Source organism: Macaca fascicularis, chromosome 18 (assembly GCF_037993035.2).
Source record: "Macaca fascicularis isolate 582-1 chromosome 18, T2T-MFA8v1.1".
NCBI classification, from domain to species: Eukaryota; Metazoa; Chordata; class Mammalia; order Primates; family Cercopithecidae; genus Macaca; species Macaca fascicularis.
In genome coordinates this window covers 5,317,395-5,337,086 of record NC_088392.1, presented here as the reverse complement: position 1 = coordinate 5,337,086, position 19,692 = coordinate 5,317,395, and the positions used below count along the sequence as shown (strand labels likewise).

At 42.8% G+C, this 19,692-nt stretch overlaps 1 protein-coding gene across 1 annotated transcript; it reads right to left on the bottom strand.

The window, feature by feature from the left end:
- Positions 1-1,560: 1,560 nt before the first annotated feature.
- SMIM21 (small integral membrane protein 21) lies at positions 1,561-18,710 on the bottom strand. The gene is given in 5 exon segments (XM_045378100.2): positions 1,561-1,606; positions 9,775-9,831; positions 9,833-9,879; positions 9,882-9,905; positions 18,364-18,710. Coding segments are annotated over 5 exon segments (303 nt in total). The 5' UTR covers positions 18,493-18,710.
- Between the last annotated feature and the right edge of the window lie 982 nt (positions 18,711-19,692).

Sequence of the window (19,692 nt, the reverse complement as noted above, 5' to 3'; positions counted from 1 at the left end):
CGTGTCCTCCTGTGCTTCCATGTCATTGGGGGCCAGTGTGCCCCTTAGTACACTGGCAGTGTAGGAGCCTGGCAGTGAAGGAGCATGCCATGTTTTGGTTTGTTGCCTTGCCACCTCTGCATGTGTGAAGAGAAGAATAATACAGTGACAAATGAGATGAAAAATGGCTTCCAAGAACTTAATTCAAAGAATGGTAACAGGTCCCCTTCCGTAGGCTGGTTTCTTTGTGAACACCATCCATTCATTGTTGACCTCACTGGCTCCATGTGTGATGCAGGGTAATGGGATCTGGACATGACTGTGGGGAGATGAAAGACAAAGGCAGACTGTTCCATTGGTGACAAGAACTCGGGGTGTGTGTGTGTGTGTGTGTGTCTGTGTCTGTGTAAGAATAGTCTCCATTATAGTATTTTTCTCTGCAACACACAGATGGAGGTTGTGGAACGAGTTACACCTCTGTCATTCCTCCACTTTGTTCCAGGGAGCCCAGCCATCTGCACTCCGGTCCTCAGGTGGATTTGCCCTTCGGTTGCTGGGCTGCGCTGTGAGTTCTGAATCCCTGGCTCCCCAGCCGGACTCTTCAGTGCACAGCTGCCACAGGCAACCTGGACGAATCCAGCCAGGCGGGCAGAGCAGGGCTCACCTCGTCAAGGACTTTGCAGCCGCCTTAACTTTGAGTCTCCTTGCTTCTGTCAGGAGGTGCCACAACCTTAGACGTAGCTCTTGTTGGTGTTAATTATTTCCTTTTCATTTCCAGCTGGCACAGAGCTTTAGCACCTCAAGTTGCTCAATTTGATCTCTGCACTCAGGAACAAGGTAATTAAGTCAGCCACAATATAAGAAAACTCATCTGCCTCAACTTGTTGCCCGTCTTCAGACAGTGCTCCATCCTAAATCATTTGATAATGTAAGAGGCTTGGTGCAGTTTTCTACTTGACTGAGGGTTAGTTCATTAGGTCACAATCAGTAATTGATTCTCAGTGTGTCTCTGCTGGTTTTATTACAGTAATGAGGACTGTCGTTTTTTTCATCTCCTCTAATACGTTACCCAAACCATCAGCTTCTCAGTTTGGTGTCAGGATGACTTTGACAGGTTGTTAGCAACTATATAATGTACAGAACATCACAGAAATATCTCAAACTGTGTTGCTGTGTACCACACAGAGCCTTAGGTGGTCCCGAAATAAGTGAAAGCACTTGCAAGGCAAAAGTTCCAGCAGCAATTGAAAACATGACTACAGGCTTGATGTCCTAATGAAGAAGTTCTTTGCACGGCTGGATCTGTTTCGACTCACAGGGCAGATTTCTCAGGGTTGGGTGGCATCTGCAACTCTCCTCCGGAATATTCCTGAGCAGAAAAAGGAAGAATGCCTCTCAAGAGCAAAGCAGACATTATCATTGCAAAAAGTTGCACGTTCTTCATTCTGTCTGTGGAGCTCCTTTTAAAAAGTGAGCCATAATCTGCTATCTTTAAGCAATCTGATTTCCTCTTAATTTCTTTTTATCCTGAGAATGGGAAATCCATGGTATGAAGGCCATGAGAGAGAAACCTGGTGTCATTTATTGTGTTTCTGCTGTGTTCCTGGATGGCTTCAAATGGAGAAAGCTACAAGAGACAAAGGAGGGAAAAGCATTTTCTTTGTTTTGATGGATATAATCAAAATATTACAATAAAGTCGACCATTTGTTTTTATCCAATGAACACACTTTAAATTTTAATTTTTTCTCCAAGATTTTGGAGTGTTTTGAGGCTGAGGATTCTACTCACCGGAGCAAGTCCTGTTTGATGGCAACAGGATTTTTGAGTTCAGAATAGCTAGGAACCCTGGAATAATTCTCTGAGAATGAGACACCAAAGGCCACAAGCACAGTAATGTAGGATGCACTGACTTCTCAAAGCCCTTACTAGCCTTTTATAAAGGATGATAGATAGAAGTTGCATATATGTGAACTCTGAAATAAACTCTATTTGTGAACCTTTTCAAAAAGAAGCAGCACCAAAATAGTAGACCGGTCATAATGTTCCCCTAAAATCCAGAAGCCCTGAGACCATTGGGCAACGAACAAAGAGCTCAGGGGTTTGGCCTGACAGCCTCAGGAATGTTTTTTGTTACATGGTGGACACAGCTAAACTTTTTGCTGTCTAACTCACAAATGATGATCCTTGGAAAATGAGACTGTGAGATGTGTCCAAAGTTAGATTCACACGCATTGAGAAAAACATGTCTCCTACCCTGAGATTGCAGAGGAGGGACAGAGGCCTGGAGACAGCTCGGGGTGGCTTGGCCTCACTGACATTGTGGGTGACATCGTTAGCCAGCTCCAGCGCACTGGCATGGCATCCAGAACTGCCAATTCAGCCCATGTTTGCAGCCTGAGATTATGAAAAGCTTTTATCAACACTAAAAATAATATTTAGCAAGCCTCATCGATCCTTCTTTAAATAAAGCACCTATTTTAGGTGAGGTTAGCAATTTTATTCATAGGATTAATTTCATCCCACAAACTGCTGTGCAATGTCTGACAAAAGATCTTTTTATAAATTCAACGTTGGAAAATAAGTCATAATCCCATCTGCTCCCTTCATTTCTCTCTACTCTGTAGAAGGCATGCAGCAATACAAGGTCTCCTGCAGGCTGAGACACGTAGAACAGATATTAATAAATCACCAGCAAATTTATAGATGAAGGTGACAGTGGCTATAAGAGATCAAATCATTACACTTGTTCTGCTGCTACACACTTCTTGCCACACTTCTTGGCATAGAACATGGACCCCAGAATATGCCACACTTCTTCTATGCCACACTTCTTGGCATAGAACATGGACCCCAGAATATCTAAACTTCCAAATGTCCCCCAAAACTTCCTGAGCTTCCAGGATCAACACTGTTCTGACCTCTGGCCTTCAACAGATGAAGCCCAAATTCTCCAAGAGAGGGCAAGTACATGTGAAAACAAACAAGGTTTAGAAAGGTTCTTAATCTCTGTATTCTGAATTTTCACAATAGTTGAGTGTGGGCAACTTTGTTAAAAATAAAGAAAGAAGGAAAGAAAGGAAGGAAGAAAATACTGGTGAATTTAAAGCAGACCCTTAAATAAAACAATCAATTGCTATATAAAACCTAAGCTGAGCAAGATTTCTATTTGCCAGTCCTTAATTAGGTTTTGAAAGAAAGGGAATCCCTCCACCAAGTACTAAGAATATTTTGCTGCCTGCTGCTTTTTCTGGAAGAATCTTCCTGGTTTGCGGAAAGAGTGCTATTCTGACGTTGGATGCTGCTGAGAATCGGGCAACAATCTTAGTGAGGTGACCATCATCTGGGGAGGTATGAGGTTTGGAAGCATCACTGGGCACTGGGCACACAGGCTTCCATGTCGCTCTGACATGAAACGTTGACCAAATGTCTTGGCCTCCCTGTCTCTTGAGTCACAGTAAAGCTAGTCTCCTGATGACAGCGATGGTTTGCATGTGGGTCCCAGAGGCCAGGTTCTGAGTGCCAAGTCTCGGGAAGACTACCCGTAGGCTTAAAGAACTCCCACTCCTAGGAAAAGACTGGATAGATTTCTCTGATCAGTATCAGTTTTTCGTTCTCCTCGCCTCCCCCAGTCTCATTGCTGTTCGTTGTACCTTGAATGTCCCTTTGCCTGTATTTTCATTCAAATCTGAACTCTTATTTGAATCCACTGCAATCTTACCTTTGGGTCTCTATATAGCCTTTTGTCTGTGAACTTTTTGGTACAAATGCATCCTCTCCTCTTCTTGGACTTCCTGTGTTCTGATTATAAGACACTCAAAAACATACTGGCAATTGCTGAAGTCCAGGCTCCAGGCCTCCACACTGATGCTCCTGGGCCCCTCTACCTGGGTGTCCCTTGGTCATCCTAAGGATGCTTCCTGAAGAAAGTCTAAGGTGGAATCCAACAGTCCTCCCCCGAGAGATGCTTCCTTTACTCCCCATTTGAGCCTCCAGAGTCCTAGCCTGTGCCAGATGCTCACCTGCCAACCTTTCTGTCTCCACACTAAACCCAGTCCATCTCCAGGCCTTCCCACTGTGCATTCTAAATGTCTTTGATTTTGTCTACTTTTAGTTTCTTCTGACCATCTCCTGTGAAATTACCTACCTGAACCAGCAGTCTCTGGCTTGTGTCTGGAGAAGACACGTAATTATCATCCTGCCTCTAATCTTGCCTCCTTCAGTGATCTCCCATTTTACTGCTGAACTGTTCTTTCCAGAGCAGAGATCCAAAGCCTGTACTTAAACCCTTTAATGATTCCCATTGCTGTCAGGATAAACAGGACACATAAGGCCATCCGTGGTCTGGTATGATCTGCCTCCCTCCAGATCAATTTCTCAGCATCCCCTGCCTCTCTTCTCTACTTCCCCCACCTTGCAATTTTCATTCCAGCCAGACCAAGCAGGTTCTATGTCCCGGTCTCTAGAATACGACTGGTCCCTCTTGTCTCAAGATCTCTGTATAAGGGCCATCCTTGCTTGACTTAGGATGTCTTCCTTCTCCTAAGTCTCATGAGTGCAAACACCTTGTCTACTTCAACACGTGATCTGCGTTGCCTAGAACAGGGATGAATAAATTGTAGACACCTCAAATATGTTTAATAAATTAATCGCGGGTGGATCACGAGGTCAGGAGATCGAGACCATCCTGGCTAACACGGTGAAACCCCGTCTCTACTAAAAAATACAAAAAACTAGCCGGGCGAGGTGGCGGGCGCCTGTAGTCCCAGCTACTCGGGAGGCTGAGGCAGGAGAATGGTCTAAACCCGGGAGGCGGAGCTTGCAGTGAGCTGAGATCCGGCCACTGCACCCCAGCCTGGGCGACAGAGCAAGACTCTGTCTCAAAAAAAAAAAAATTAATTAATTAATCAAATAAATGACATGTAGGCTTTCAAATGAGTGCTGTGCCCTTCATAGTATTTACCTTAGAAAACAATATCAAAAACAAAAAACAAAGAACAACTATTTATTTTGCAAAGAAACAAACTCCTGATTTGTACTTGCTTAGGATGATGATGCCCTCTCTCTCTCTCTCTCTCACACACACACACACACACACACACACACACACAGAGTCATTATCTAGCATGGCTATCCATGTTGTTTCCCAAGATGAGTTCCAAGTTACTATTGATTATAGAAATAAAATTTATTATCAAAGGAGAAAAATAAAAATTTTTTTTGTCCCTGAGGACATGTAAAGAATGTGCCTTGGTCACAAAAAATGTTTTCATGTAAATGCAAAGTTACTCCTCTATTTATTGGGCACTTACTACATGCCAGGCACTGTGCTAGGGACTAGAGCTGCCTAAAGAATAAAAAATAACCCCTGCCCCATTGACTGCTGAAGAGATGCCTCAACGTGCCTGCCGGGTTCCTACTTGAGAGGAACCCACTCCACACATCAGAAGAGGAAGGAAGAGGGAGGAGCACTGGGGGAGGGGAAAGATGGGTCAAGGAGAAGAGAGCCCTGCATTACCACTGAGGCCCAGGGGCTTTCTGGAGAACTACAGTGGCTGAGGAGAATGTATTCAGTTGCCTTCCATGTGTTAGGAATGGAAAACCTCCTCCAGCTCATCCACATCATCCAAATCCTCAGCTCTCAGTTAGAATGGAGGATGTTTCTTACTGTTGTTTTGTGTCTGTTTTTGAAGAGAGAATAAGAGGATCGGGGAGATTGGGCATTTGGCGAACACAAACGTGGTGGCCTGATGCTTCACCCCAGGTGGTTTTGGATCCTTTGAACGTACCACATAATTGGCTTTGGTATTTTGTGTTCCTCGCTCAGGGATGAGTGACACAACACCAGCAAAAAAAGGGAGGAAAGTTCATCTTGAATTTTGAATTCTGAGAGCCTAGAATTCAGAGAACACAAAATACTCAGTTTATAAAATGTGTTTGTAAGAATGGCTGACCATCAACAGTCATGCACCCAGTCCTGACAAGATCAAGATTCCCTGGGACTTTCAGATGGGAAAGAGGAGTGCACAAATACTCCCTCTTCTGTTAGTGGATCCCTAAAGGAAGAGGCACCGAGCTTTGTCATCCTTCTCCTGCACCATGAACACCTCGTATGGAGCTAACAAAAGCACCAGAAAGGATTGGGGAATCTGGGCATAGAGAGACCCCTTTCCCAGGTAAGGGTCCATGGAAGCACCAAGAGCCCACAGTGACAGTGGATGTAGGGATCTCAGGGCAGAGGGGACTTCACAGCTGCCCAGAGCTTCCCGTAGCCAAGCAGTGGTCAGCAGTGGCAGAACGATTCTCTGTGTTCTCTGTGTGGAGATGGGTGAGAGCTTGCAGAGCAGGAGTGGGGCTGACGGGTTCCTGATCCAGTGACTGGCTTCCCAGCCAGAGGGAGAGGTCTCCGCTGCTGGGAGTCTGCTGATGCCAGAATGGACGGCCCTGACATGTGACAACATCTGCGGTCCTGGGGAAGGTGAGCATCCCGACTTGCCTGGGAGTGTGCTCCCACCACCAGGCGGAATGAGCATGTGAGATGATAGTGAAGCTCCTAGCCGCACACAAAACAAATGTCCTTACTCACAGAGATCACCGCCACTGAAAACTCTCAGGGTCCTTTCCTTCCGTAGACACATACAGACTGAAGTAAAAGTTATATAGGATGCATCTAATCATCCATCAATCATCTGATTATTCATCTATGGTATCTATCATTTGTCTACAACGTTATTCACTTGAGATAGCCAAGACATCTTTCATCTACGTACAGCTCTGTCTCATTCTCTTTAGTAGCTACGGAACATTCAACTTAATGGCGGCACTACAATTTATTTAACCATTCCCCTATTGATGGAAATTTGGTTGTTTACAGATTTTAATGAGAAGATGGCATTCCATTTTATGAACTTATCATAATTCATGAAAGCATCTCTTGCGGGTAGATATTAGGCTGCAGGCAATGTTTACTGTTACAGTACTCAATCAAAATTCCTGTACATATACCTTTATAATGTTTTTATTTGATTTTTTGTTAGATCCATAAAAGTGAAATGGCATGGCCAAAGGATATGCAAATATATTTTATTAGATAATTCCAAATTGCCCCCAAAATGTTTGTAGCGGTTGGTTGTTCCTGCCAACAATTATGAAGCTGCCTGTTTTTTCACAGCCTTGACAGCAATCAATGTTAACAATATATGACGTGTTAACAGTCAGATTTGGCAGAAACTATTTTGTTGTTATTCACTTCCTTATTCCTTTAATCAATACTGAGGTTGAGCATCCTTTCACAGATTTATTTGCCATGCGCACTTCTTTTTTGCTTATACGTATTCTTTATCTCTTTAGGGTATTGTCTGTCATTGTCTTTCAATGAGTTGGATTTCTCTGAATATGGGATATTAATAGTCAGTTGTAAATGTTTTCCCTCCCTTGTTTGTCACTTATGTTTTAATTTTGTTTAGTCTGGTTTTTACTGGGAAAAAGTTTATAAAATTTGGTAACCAAATATGTCATGTTGTCCCTTCTTTCATTTTGTTCACTCTCACTGCAAGGCTACGGAAATGTTCCTCCATATTTTCTTCCAGTGTTCTTTTGGTTTTTATTTTTACATTTAGGTCTTTGATTTAACATATATTTATTTCTGTTGATGATATAAGGTAGGGATCTTCATTTTACTTTTTCCAATGCATAGTCAGTTGTTCTCATTCAACATATTTAAGAAACCATTCTTTTCACTAATTTTAAATGCTGATTTTATCATAGATTAGAGACCCTTGTGTACCTAACTTGGTTTCTGTGCTGCTTTTTTTTGTTCCATTGGTGGATTTGTCTGGTGCCGAACTCTTATATTTTCATCATCCTTGCTGTAAGTTGGGCGGCTTTTCAACCCCTGGAGTTTCTGGGAGGCAGAAACGACATGTCGGTGCTTCTGTTCCACAGAGGACAGAGCACACTGCTGAACACAGAGCTTCCTTTAGGAGAAAATTTGGATTTTCACACATTTGGGAAGAAATTATTAAACTAATTAGCTAAAACCCAAGGTAATAAAATCACTGCTAATGGGCAGGAAGGCCTCCCCAGAATTTAAATTCTTCCTGGTGCTCCTCCTGTGCGTTTACGTGCAGACAGCATCCTCCCAGGGCGGGGAGAAGCAACTCTAGGAGAGCCTTAGTTTACCTTCCAGCTCCTGGGGTGCACGGCCTTTCCAGTTACCCTCTCAAGCGAGGGAGCACCTGCCTCAGGAAGGGCAGCTCCCGTTAAATCTTCAGATGTTAAAGGGCAGTGGGAAACGTCACAGTCTCCCAGCAAGAGAGCAGAGAGAACGGGTGGGTGTAAATCTCAGGCAGCTGATCGTTGGAATCCATAAGCCCAACCTTGTAAATAATTCACTTCAGTGCAGGAAATCTGCATATGAGCATGAAATGTCATTTATAACTCATAGGATATTGGCTTGGCTGGGAACAGCTTTCCAGTCGACTCATTAAGTGCTGCTAAGGAAGACAGAACATAGCTGATGTAGAATACACTCCCGCCAGTAAGCCTGTGACTGTACAGACTGTACAGCCTGTGACTGTTAGCAGTACTCAAACTGAAAATAAAACTCAAGACTATGCCTGCGTAATTACTCAACTCTCCGCAAGCTCAGCGGCTCTCCGGGGTTAGCTTGGCTCTACCTCGTTTCCCAAGGTGCTTCCAGGCCTGCCCTTCGCTGAAACCCGGAGCAGACCAGGAGAAATGTTGGCCGCGGTGCTTTCTCATGAAGTGATGCGTGCTTACTGGCTGCAAAGAGAATATATAATGTTCCAATTAAGAACTTATCGCCCTGAAATTCTGGAATCTCACATAGATGACTTGTGGAGAAACAAGATGGTCTTTGTAATGAGCTCCTTTTCTCTCTTTATTAAATATTGATTGACTATGGAAGAAATTCAATTTCCAAATAGAGTTTAAGTCTTGTTCCTAGGGTATTTGGTAGTAAGTTTTTTATTTTTTTTGTTTGCTTGTTTGTTTCAGTTTTGGTTTGAGGACTGCGAACATCTCCAGAGCAGGAGACATTTGGAAGAGCCCGTGCCTACTGGTATCTGAAACTTGGCTGCGCATGTGAGTGGGTGCTTTATTTTTATTTTTATTTTTCCAAGTGAGGCTGGGTATGTTGAAAACACAAAAAGCCTACAGTGGGAGAAAGAAGGAGTTTTTTACCTGTGGAAAGAAAAATAAAATTAATATGCCTTCCAGTTTAAATATAAGCCTCTGAAAACGTTTCCAGCCAATTGTACACCTATCTGTTGATACATAGAAACATTAGTGAAGCACAACTGGAATCACTCTAGAAATAAACTCAAAGAAGGGCTGAGATTTCTTGGCCTTCTTCCCAAGGGAGTTATTTACTAAAAGAGCAGGAGGGACTCATTATGAAATGGCTTGCCTATCACAAGGTCCCATGTCACTGGCTCTCAGAGGCGATTAGAGATTTGCAGGCTCTCGCTGACAAAGTGCTCATCCTGTCTCATGGAGCGACCTCACATAGAAAGAGGTCGCTGCAGTATACATGGTTCACTCAGTCTATCTATGTGGCCCCGTGCTCTATCATGGATGGATTTTAATTTCCTCTGGCCTAATTTCCTTTTTACAAAGTAATTTGATAGCTACCCAGCATGCACACTCTCCTAGGTGGCTACAGATTGATTGCTTGATGAATGTGCCGGCATTTTTTTTTAACTGCTAAGGTTATCGTTTACCCACTTTCGAAATATGTAGTATTTTTTTGATGGCTAAGGTTATTGTTTACCTACTTTCAAAATACGCTGTTTGCCTTTTTCCAGTCTTCAGAAACCCCTTGTATCCTGCGGATTCCTCAGCAACACTGTCACATGGAAGAGAACCAGCAATGTGAACAAACATGAATATGATGTTCATTTTCAGACTGAAAAAGGAAATAATTACAGCTACTATTTACAGTGTCTGGCTTTTCAAGCTTCATGCTACAAGCAGCTAACTCTTTGTCAAACAATTAATTTTGTTTAAGATAAATAAGTTTATATATTTAAGGTCATGTTTCAGAAGTAAAACCAGAACTATGGTTTTTATTGAGTTATAAAATTAGTTGGGGAAAAGGTAATGAATCTAAAACAACTCTTGAGATCTGCCATGTAGAATTTGAAGTATCAATGTAAATTAAAAGCAGATTCACAGAGAATTCTATGAAACCGAGTTCCCTGTTAACTTGAGGGTGCCAGATTGGATCATTTCTCAGGTTTCTCATGGCTTTTAAATACATAAGTAAAAGCCCAGTGAATTATCAAAGAGATCTGTGACCAGTGTGACTTCAGCGTTCCACTGTGATTTGAGCATATACATCACTGACTGGTTTTTGTTTTGTTTTGTTTTGTTTTTTTTGTTGAGACAGAGTCTCGCTTTGTCACCCAGACTGGAGTGCAGTGGCCGGATCTCAGCTCACTGCAAGCTCCGCCTCCCGGGTTCACACCATTCTCCTGCCTCAGCCTCCTGAGTAGCTGGGACTACAGGCGCCCGCCACCTCGCCCGGCTAGGTTTTTGTATTTTTTAGTAGAGACGGGGTTTCACCGTGTTAGCCAGGATGGTCTCCATCTCCTGACCTTGTGATCCGCCCGTCTTGGCCTCCCAAAGTGCTGGGATTACAGGCTTGAGCCACCGTGCCCAGCCCTGACTGGTTTTTTTTAGTGGTCAAAAATACATTTGACAATGTGCCAACAAAATTTTTCTCAAATCATGCCATATATCATTGGTTTATCAGAGGTTACAATTCATAGCAATAAGTTTTGTGCCTTTTATTCTGAATTTCACAGTCTTTTATGAAAGCATCTTGACTGATAATTGGCTGAAAGACCATAAACAAAATCAATGAAAATAAATCTAGTCAAGGTGATGGCCATTGGAATAACAGGAGCCCTGAAGTTGAGTTTTATTTAGCATTCTTCTTCTTTCTCAGAAAGAAAAAAAAAAAAAAAAAACATAGCAAATTAAATATGTGAACCCCAAACCAACTATATCCAAAAATTCTTGGCTAAAAACCTGTAGATACACTTTCAAGAAGTGGAAAAATGGAAGAAAATGATTTCCTTAAGCTGACAAATGAGAAAATAGTTAATATGGGGCCTCATCCTTTCTGTGGCTGGTGGCTCTCTCTGGTTGCAGATTGTGTGCACAGGGAAGGACAATGCTTCTTTCATGTTATGAGGGGGCATGAGCCACCATGGGAAGGAGAGAACTCAGTGTTACCTGCTGTTAACTAGATGAAGCAAAAGTTGTTTTAATTAGATTGGTTCTTCCAGCTCCCTTCCCCCAATCCCAGCATCCATGTACTGGTAAAATAGGGCTAGGCACCATTGAAGAATGTAGAATGGAGCTTCCCAAAAGCTGAAAGTAGTCAAGCTTAGGGTCAGGGTTTGACTGTTGATGGGAGAAACTGGACTAGCCTTGCTGTTGGAGTATTGCATTGAAAGAGAGCAGGTACTTAGCCACCCTTCTGTTTCAAAGCTGGAGCTGCTTGGGTTGTATCATATTTGCATTCTAATAGTCTGCCAGCTAATAGGCCTCTAGCCTTGAAGAAGTCAAGAAGGAAAAGGAGAAAGATAGGACTTCTTAATGCTGCTACAGTCTTTATTCCACTTATAAAGAGGTGGAATTGGTGGATTTAATTATTGTTGAAATATATGTCGTTGCATCTTCACTACGAAATCAGGGTCTCTGTCTCTCTTTTTTTAGATTCAAAGTGGTCTTCAACATACAACATCATTAGAGAGCTACTCTGTGCATCATTTGGAGATAGTAAGGATTTTTAAATAATTCGGTTTGAATAAAATATACTTAGATCTGTACTGCTTGATTAAATGATGTTTTAATTTGCAAAAGGGCCATCAGGAGGCATTTGCTTGGGTGGAAACGTGGGCGCTTCCTCACTGGGCTGAAGACTAAGTGACTAAAGAAAGTCACTGGAGTACTGGGTCTCCATTCTTTCTTTACTTCTATGCTTGTCCTTCGTTTGAAGCCAAGGAGTTGTTTGGGGCTGTTATCCAGGCATTAACACAATAAAACTGAGTTGGAAATGATGGAGCAGAAAGAAATATTGGGAGCTTTCCTGGGCCCTTATTCCAGGATCCTCCAGTTTTAAGATCCTCGGGCCCTGCCTGGAGATCCGCTGGCCTGCGGATCCACAGGTATTTGTGATATTCCACAAATGCCACCACTGCTAGTAGTGAGAGATAAGTGCTTCCACAGGAAAATTAGAAGCCAGTGAGCCATTCTTAATGGGAATACTAAGAGCATGAACAATATTATTCTCCTAATTAGGATTTCATAATGTGTGAAGTGCATGGAAGCACCTGGACTTCTCTAGAGTCTGAATTTGGAGATTATTTTATTCTATTTGGGTTGATCATGAAGCAGTTTTCCTGTAAACGTGACTAACTTAAGTAAAACAAATACAAAACCAAAACCAGCTTTAGGTCCCATGAGGAACTTCCAGAAATATCTAAAGTCTGTAGTCACTAAGGAACAAGTGTAATTCCTAATGGCAATGCTTTCTACAGCATTCTGCATAAACCTGGAACCCCAAGACATTAACAGGTTATTTTTAAGAAAGGAGGTTGTATGAATTTGGGAAACACTTGATAAACAAAGTGCACAGTGATGGTATTTGGGGGGCACTGAAACCAAATCTTCACCTCTGTGATTCTGAGCTGCAGGCTCCCCTATGGCTCCCACCATGAGATATGGGTCCGGCTGGCAGGACCTCTGCAGTGGCCACAAGTCAGGAGTGGAGGGAGCGGAGGAGGTGGCGTGTGCAAGGTCTCTGTGATCAGGGAGGGTCAGAAAAGTGAAAGATCTCATCCTAGTGTTTCTCCCACGTGGAGCTCTGTGGGGTCAGAGTGGGAAACATGACAGGAATGTCAGAATAATGTAAGATACCCAGTAACTTTGGGGCTAACTGCCCAACTTCCATGTGTAGCTTGGGGAAGGTTGCAGGCCTGTGGCAGAAGCCTTTGTTCAGCTCAACTCCATGTCCAGAAGAAAGTAAAATTGTGAGACGAGTGGGACTGTTTCACATTTTTACAAACCTGTATAATGCCCAGCTTAATAGAAGGCAACGGGGTTTTCTTATCTGCTTCTGCACTGAGTCTTTCGAAATACCTAACCTCATGCAGGCTCTGGAAAACCCCACTGCACATAATACTAATGTCATAGTATTATCATACAAGTAATTTTGAGCTTTTAGATCCCTGAAAACACGTCAGGGATTCCCAGATTACACTTTGAAAACCAATATGACAGTGATTGGGGTTGAGACAGAGAGACAACTGAGCCTTCACAACTGGACAGCCAGAGTCTGGACTCCTTGGGGGACCGGCTTGACCCCCAACAGTCCAGCCAAAGCTGCCCGCCCAGCAGGGCCACCAGCCCAGAAGTCAGCATAACAACTGTGTAAGAGAGGCCAGTGGGCATTCATAGGGTGCTTTGGGAGGCTGAGACCCCTTATTCCTGAGACAGGGGGGCATCCTGGAGAGGGATATGGGGCAGCAGGGAGACAGGAATTTGACTCAATGAGCACCTCAAAGACTGTGTCATCTGAGTCACTGAACATCTTTGGCAGGGCTTTGCATCGACTGAATATTTAACCTCCAGTTTGTTTTTGTTTTTGTTTTCAAAAGAAACTGAGCTGGCACACTTTGAAAAAGACTGACAGCTCTTCAAATATTAAATAGGGTTATCATACAACGTAGCCATTCTGCTCACAGAGATATACCCAAGAGAAGTAAAAACATATGTCCACGAAAACACTTGTACACAAATGTTCAGAGCAACATTACTCTTAATAGTCAAAAGGTGGAAATGACCTGAAAGTTCACCAAGTGATGAATAGATAATCAAAATTTGATAAATCCAGAGAGTGGAATATTAGCCACAAAAAGGAGTGAAGGCAGACACATGCTGCAACAAAGATGAACTGGAAAACATCATACTTAATGAGAGCCAGTCACAAAGACCACATGTTGTATGATTCAATTTACCTGACATTTCCAGAATAGGTAAAGTCATAGAAACAGGATGGTGGTTGTCAGGGTCTGTAGGGATGGGGAGGAAGGAGTGACTGCTGATGGGCATGAGGTTTGTTTATGGGGTTATAAAAATATTCTAAAATTAGTTATGATAATGGTTTCACAATTCTGTGAGTATATTAAAAACCACTGAATTGGACACTTAAGGCTACATTTTACAGTATGTAAATTATATCTCTACATGTTATTTAGAAACATTTTGTCCTTAGTTTATCAAAATAGGACTTGAGAATTCAGTAAAAGACTTGAGTTCTCACTAATTGAGCTCAATAAGTTTTACTGTGAGATCAGATCAGTTATGAAAATTAAAATGCTGTACTAAAAATAATGCTACACTTTTCTTGCAAATCCTCCCCCCCACAAATTAATCAATCTTTTTTCCTACAGGACTTCCCAGAGGTTTTACACATATGTCATTGTGTCCGGTGAGGGTTCAATGTTGAAGTGTTTCCAAAAACAGCTGCTCCCTGCACCTCTGCAGTCTCAGAGCATTTGGTGTGGCTCTCTTAGTGTCCTAGAGAAATCAGAGAGGTTGTCCTTTTCACTTTAAGAGTAAAAAGAGGCTTTACAGATTTATATGGAAGGAGAAACACCTTGGAAATAGAGTTAGGAGATGAATGTGTTTCTATAGAACAGAAACATTTAATTTAAAGGGACCTAAAGAGGGAGGCAGCCCCAGTGACCCTTCCTGGGGTGAGGGCTGTGCCAGGTGCGATCACACCACACCCCTCATCTTTCCAGCCAGGCTGTGAGGCCAGCGGGATGTCCTGTGTAGCATCAAGAGGTTTGGAGAAGTCACTTTGCTTATGGGCAAACAGCAAGAAGGTGATGGGATGGGGCTCTGGCCTCAGGGTCGTCTCGTGGTTCTCGTGCCCTTTTCTTTAAACTTTGCAACCAGAAAATATGGAGCCAATAGCACTGTCTCAAGCCCATTTCAGGAAAGAACAGTGAATTAATAAATTACTTGTGCTGTGTACACCTCTGTTTTGATTGGCTCGAGTATTTCCACTGTGATAAGTGAAATTCACCCATCACCTGTAAATTTCAAAATTTCAAGTGTACAAGAGACTTAAGTCCAATTTTTTTTTTTTTAAACTAATGGCCTTAATCAGCAAAGACACTGCCATTTTAGTGACATGTTTTTGGAATGGAGGCAGAACACAGTCAGTCTGTTAGTTGTCATCTGTAGCTGCTTTATCCTTTAGTTCTCAAATCTACCACTCAGGTTGAACTGTTCTTTGCAACGCGTTACTTCAAAAAGGTTTGACCATTTTGTCTCTTCTTCATTCAACAGTACAAAAGAGAAGACCACCCATAGCTGTAATCTGACACTTCTAGCTATTCAGTTATGACTTCTCTGAATGTACAGGTATCATTTCTGATCAAGAAAAACCATGTTATAGTATTAATCCACTGACACTTAAAAATAAGTAGCAAATACAATCAACAAGATTCTTATTAGTGACTATTAGGGGTGTCCATGTCAGGACTAAAAATGGAATATTTACTTTTCTTTCCTTGACCTGAAACTTTATGAATTATTTTATGATTACACGTACAATTAGGAGCAATATTATATAGAAATCTGATGAATAACATACTGTTTATTTAATTAATTCAGAGGAGGAAGGATTTCTTTCCCTTATTAAGGGGGTGTGTTTAGGATACAGCACTTGGGAGTTTCACACTAATAATGTCTTTGCATGGAGTGGAGGATCAGTCTTTCTTCAATTGAAAGGACTGTTGAAATCCCTAAAAACTTTGGAAGCATCCCAGTGCACTTGTTTTCCTGTCTGCCTGATACCCGTATCACTCCAAGTCCTGTGCATAGTAATGGATTTTTAAAATCATTGTGACAAGGGATGAAATGCATGTTCCTTGTCCTAGTGCCCATATCACATTGTAGTAGGTGTGTTGTAGTGACAACCACCCCCCAATCTCAGCGGTTTATAACAACGAACATTTCTTTCTTGTTTAAAATATCTCACTACTGTGACACTGTATGTCTTTTCATTCCAGGACTCAGGCTAAGGAGCAGAGATCTGGGGCAACAGGCCCTTTTCATGGAAGTTGAGAAGTACAAGGGGAAGAACCAAACCACACAATTGCTTTTAAAGCTTCTGCTCAGATATGCTGCACATCACACTGCTCATGCTGTTGTGGGCAAAGCAAGCCACAGGCCAAGCCTGGTAGTGGATCAGCTCCCCCAAGTCGCATGGCGATAGGCAAGTGTATCTGCTGTTACTGAGAAAAGAGAGGGGTAAATAGTTGTGACAGATGATACAAATGTGCACACCTCGCCTAACACAACTCTAGTGGAACAGGCTATCTGTTGTGCTGGAACCCATGTGAGCTTTTGGATTTTCGTCCTCTGTGCATGAGACAGATTCCACTGGGCACCAAACTTATCCACAGCATCCATCCAGAGATATCTGGACTCACTGAACACCCAGTCACTGCCTTCAAACAGGAGATACTGAGTTTCCAGTAAATAAGAACTCCCAGACGCATGAATACCTAAGAAGAAATTAAATGTGAAGATCTGATCAGAAACATAGTGGAACGAGTGAACACTGGCCAAAACGAAAAAAAAGTCCCATTTCACTGCCTGGACAATAGTAGGAAGGAATTCCTTACAGTTTCATGCCCTGTATTGACTTTAGAGTCATTAATGAACAGTATCTATGTTGTGTGATCCATGAAGTAGTGAGAATTATTCACACCTGAAACCATTTTCCTACTGGCTACAGAAACGTTACCATGATATGATTTATTATTAAGTGTTGTTTTCCTTGTCAACATTTTATGGTTTAACAGCCCACCTAAGTGTGAATTAGTTATCAACTGGCTTTCTTATTGAAAGACAGATGAGGCTGCATGAAAATGCTTAGCACATGGGTAGGAAGCAGTGGATGAAGACAGCAGAAGTAGGACCCAGGAGATGAACTCTTTTACTTTCGATTATTCAGATTATATGTAAGTTCCCACGCTGTTGAAATCTCTTCAGCAGCAAGTTAACCTCCAACCTGCGAAAGACGGAAGAAATCAAGACTTGAGGATGGAGGGGACAGGGACGGTCTCTGTATCCATGTGCTCCCTGAGGTGAGGGCCCCTGCCTCTCCCATCTTTGCACTCCTCATGCCTACTGTGTACCTGGTGTAGACCAGCTGCCCTGAGATGTTTGAGGTGCTGTGTTACCATTGCCTCTCCTGAATGCCCACCGAGTGCCTCCTGAGTCATGTCACGTACCCCATCGCAGCCTTCACCCAAGGCCTGGAGACAAACCCAGCACACACAGGTCTAGTATTAATTCATAGCCATCATGATGTACCTAAGATTCTACCTACCTGGATGTTGATTGATGAAATTTATAAAGTATTATAAGGACTTCAAATCCACTTATAACTATGACATACAAAATGCACAAAACCAACTTTTAAAGCCTTCTATGATTTGTTTAAGACTGAAGAACTTTAAGACCATTACTTTTAAAATGTAAAAAAAAAAAAAAAAAGAAAGAAATGGAAAAAGGAAAAGGAAATAAAGAAGCAGAGGTGGACATCAAGACAGAGGAAGGAGGAGATGCTACCTGCCTGCTCCCATCCATCTCTTCTTCACAGTCAGAAACACTAAGAGGAAACCTGTGCTACAGGAGAAGATGTTCCAGAAATTTTGTCTTAGGACTTTAACCTTTCTGATATATGACTGGGTCATAAACTTCCTTTTCAGAAGCTATCGATCACCCCATCACCTCTGCAAATGGGGTGTCTATCAACGGTGTCTGTTGCTGGCACATTGGAAAATGGTTCATGAGTGGTGAAATTTGTTGCAACTTTTGCTTCTGTCCTGTAATGAAGGAAAATAAACTTTCTTCTAGGAGTGCAGTATTGAATTTGCCTGGGTATGTTGAGTTTGTAGCTGTTGCAGGTGCACCTAGGCTTAAAGCATTTGGAGGCATCCTTGCATCTGTGTTAAGAGGCTCTCTGTGTAGGGGAGAGATCATTGACTCATTGGCCTGTATACTGATGTAATGCCCAAGGGGAGGGCCCAGTACCTTTTCTGAAAGGGGCAGCTCTTCCTCGGATTGGGAACTGGAATTGAGAGGTTGTCTTGGTCAGAACTGAGAAAGAATGAGCTCTGGATTGACGTCTCATCTTAAACTCCATAGAATCTGGGTTTGAGAAACAGCACACTCACAGGAGATTGGGGCAAAAGAGTGCTTTGTAGGGCCATAGCTCTGTAGTGATACTTCTCTCTTGTACCCAAGTCAAAGACCCATAAACTCACCGTGGTAGATGTTTCCTTCTGCAGCAAATTCCCCTTGAGTATCCCTCCCTTTCCTGCAGAGTTTTGTTTAACTGTTCCCAGTTGTGGTATGGGGAATCGGGGAGGAGCTGTGGACACACACTGGTCCATGTAGGGGCCGCAGCAGTGACCAGTGAGAGGGCTCCTGGAGGACGGCGACTCTGAGGACACAGAGCTTGTGCTGTGAGACCTAGAAACTAAGTTCCCAAGGAGCTTTTCTCTTCTTTGCCAACCTTGAAGATCCAGGTATTATTTTATAAAGCCGGATGGAATCTTCCTGCACATAGAGTTCTCAGATCCAGGTAGTATTTTATGAAGCCGGATGGAATCTTCCCACACAGAAACCTAGAGTTCTCAGGTTTCTCAGGTTGCTCTCCGGCTCAGTGATGCTGCGTGAGAATGTTTGACCATATCTTCATGGCACAAGCTTTGGATCTGATGTCAAGAAGCTTTTGTGAATCCTAAAAACGAACTGCATCTCCCTGAATTGAAATAAATACTACTATATGCACTTGAATGGAAACAAAAACTAGGATTCTTTTTGGGCCCTAAGCAAAATGTAGAAACTCATTTTCCCATCAGACTTTTCCGTAACTTTCCTTTAACCTAATGAGACACTCCATAGGAGTCTAACATTTCTTCACTGAATTCCAAGTGTAGGTTTCCTGGGTTGTCCATTTAATTGTTAAAGTGAGAGAGACTCTGCTGGAAGACAAGCACCACAGAACAGCAGGGGGAAAGCCGAAGGGAGGTTACTTGGGAGTCACCCCAGGAAGAAGCCCTGTGCAGACCGCCATCACCGGCTGGAGAGTGGCCATGAGACATGTACGGTGGCCTCTGGATGCTTCTGCGCTGCCTCATGGGAATTTTCACAGGTCTTCCTCTCTTTGTAAATGGTGTTCAGTGAGGGGAAAATGAAGTGGTACTTACTACACACACGTTCACCAGATACTTGCTGCGTTATCCCCACACTGTGGATGGCTTTTGACGAGGTGCCTGATGAAGAGAGATGCACATAGTTGTGAGTCCTGGCCTACAGAAGCTCATGATGGGTGCTCCACAGTGCTGGTGTTGAGTAAATGCCCAGGACAGTATGCACTGTGCTTGACACACAGTATGACTCATAAGATATCTGTTATTATGTGAACAGTGAACATATGCACAGCATACAAATCAGTAACCAAGTGCTGTTCTGATGGTCTTGTCCTGAGCAGTTTTTCCCATCAATTGGAGACAAGACTCATTCTCTAGAAAGAAGAGCAAACAATGGCGGGTCCCACCAAGGCTGCGGACAAGGGAAAGGCAGAAACC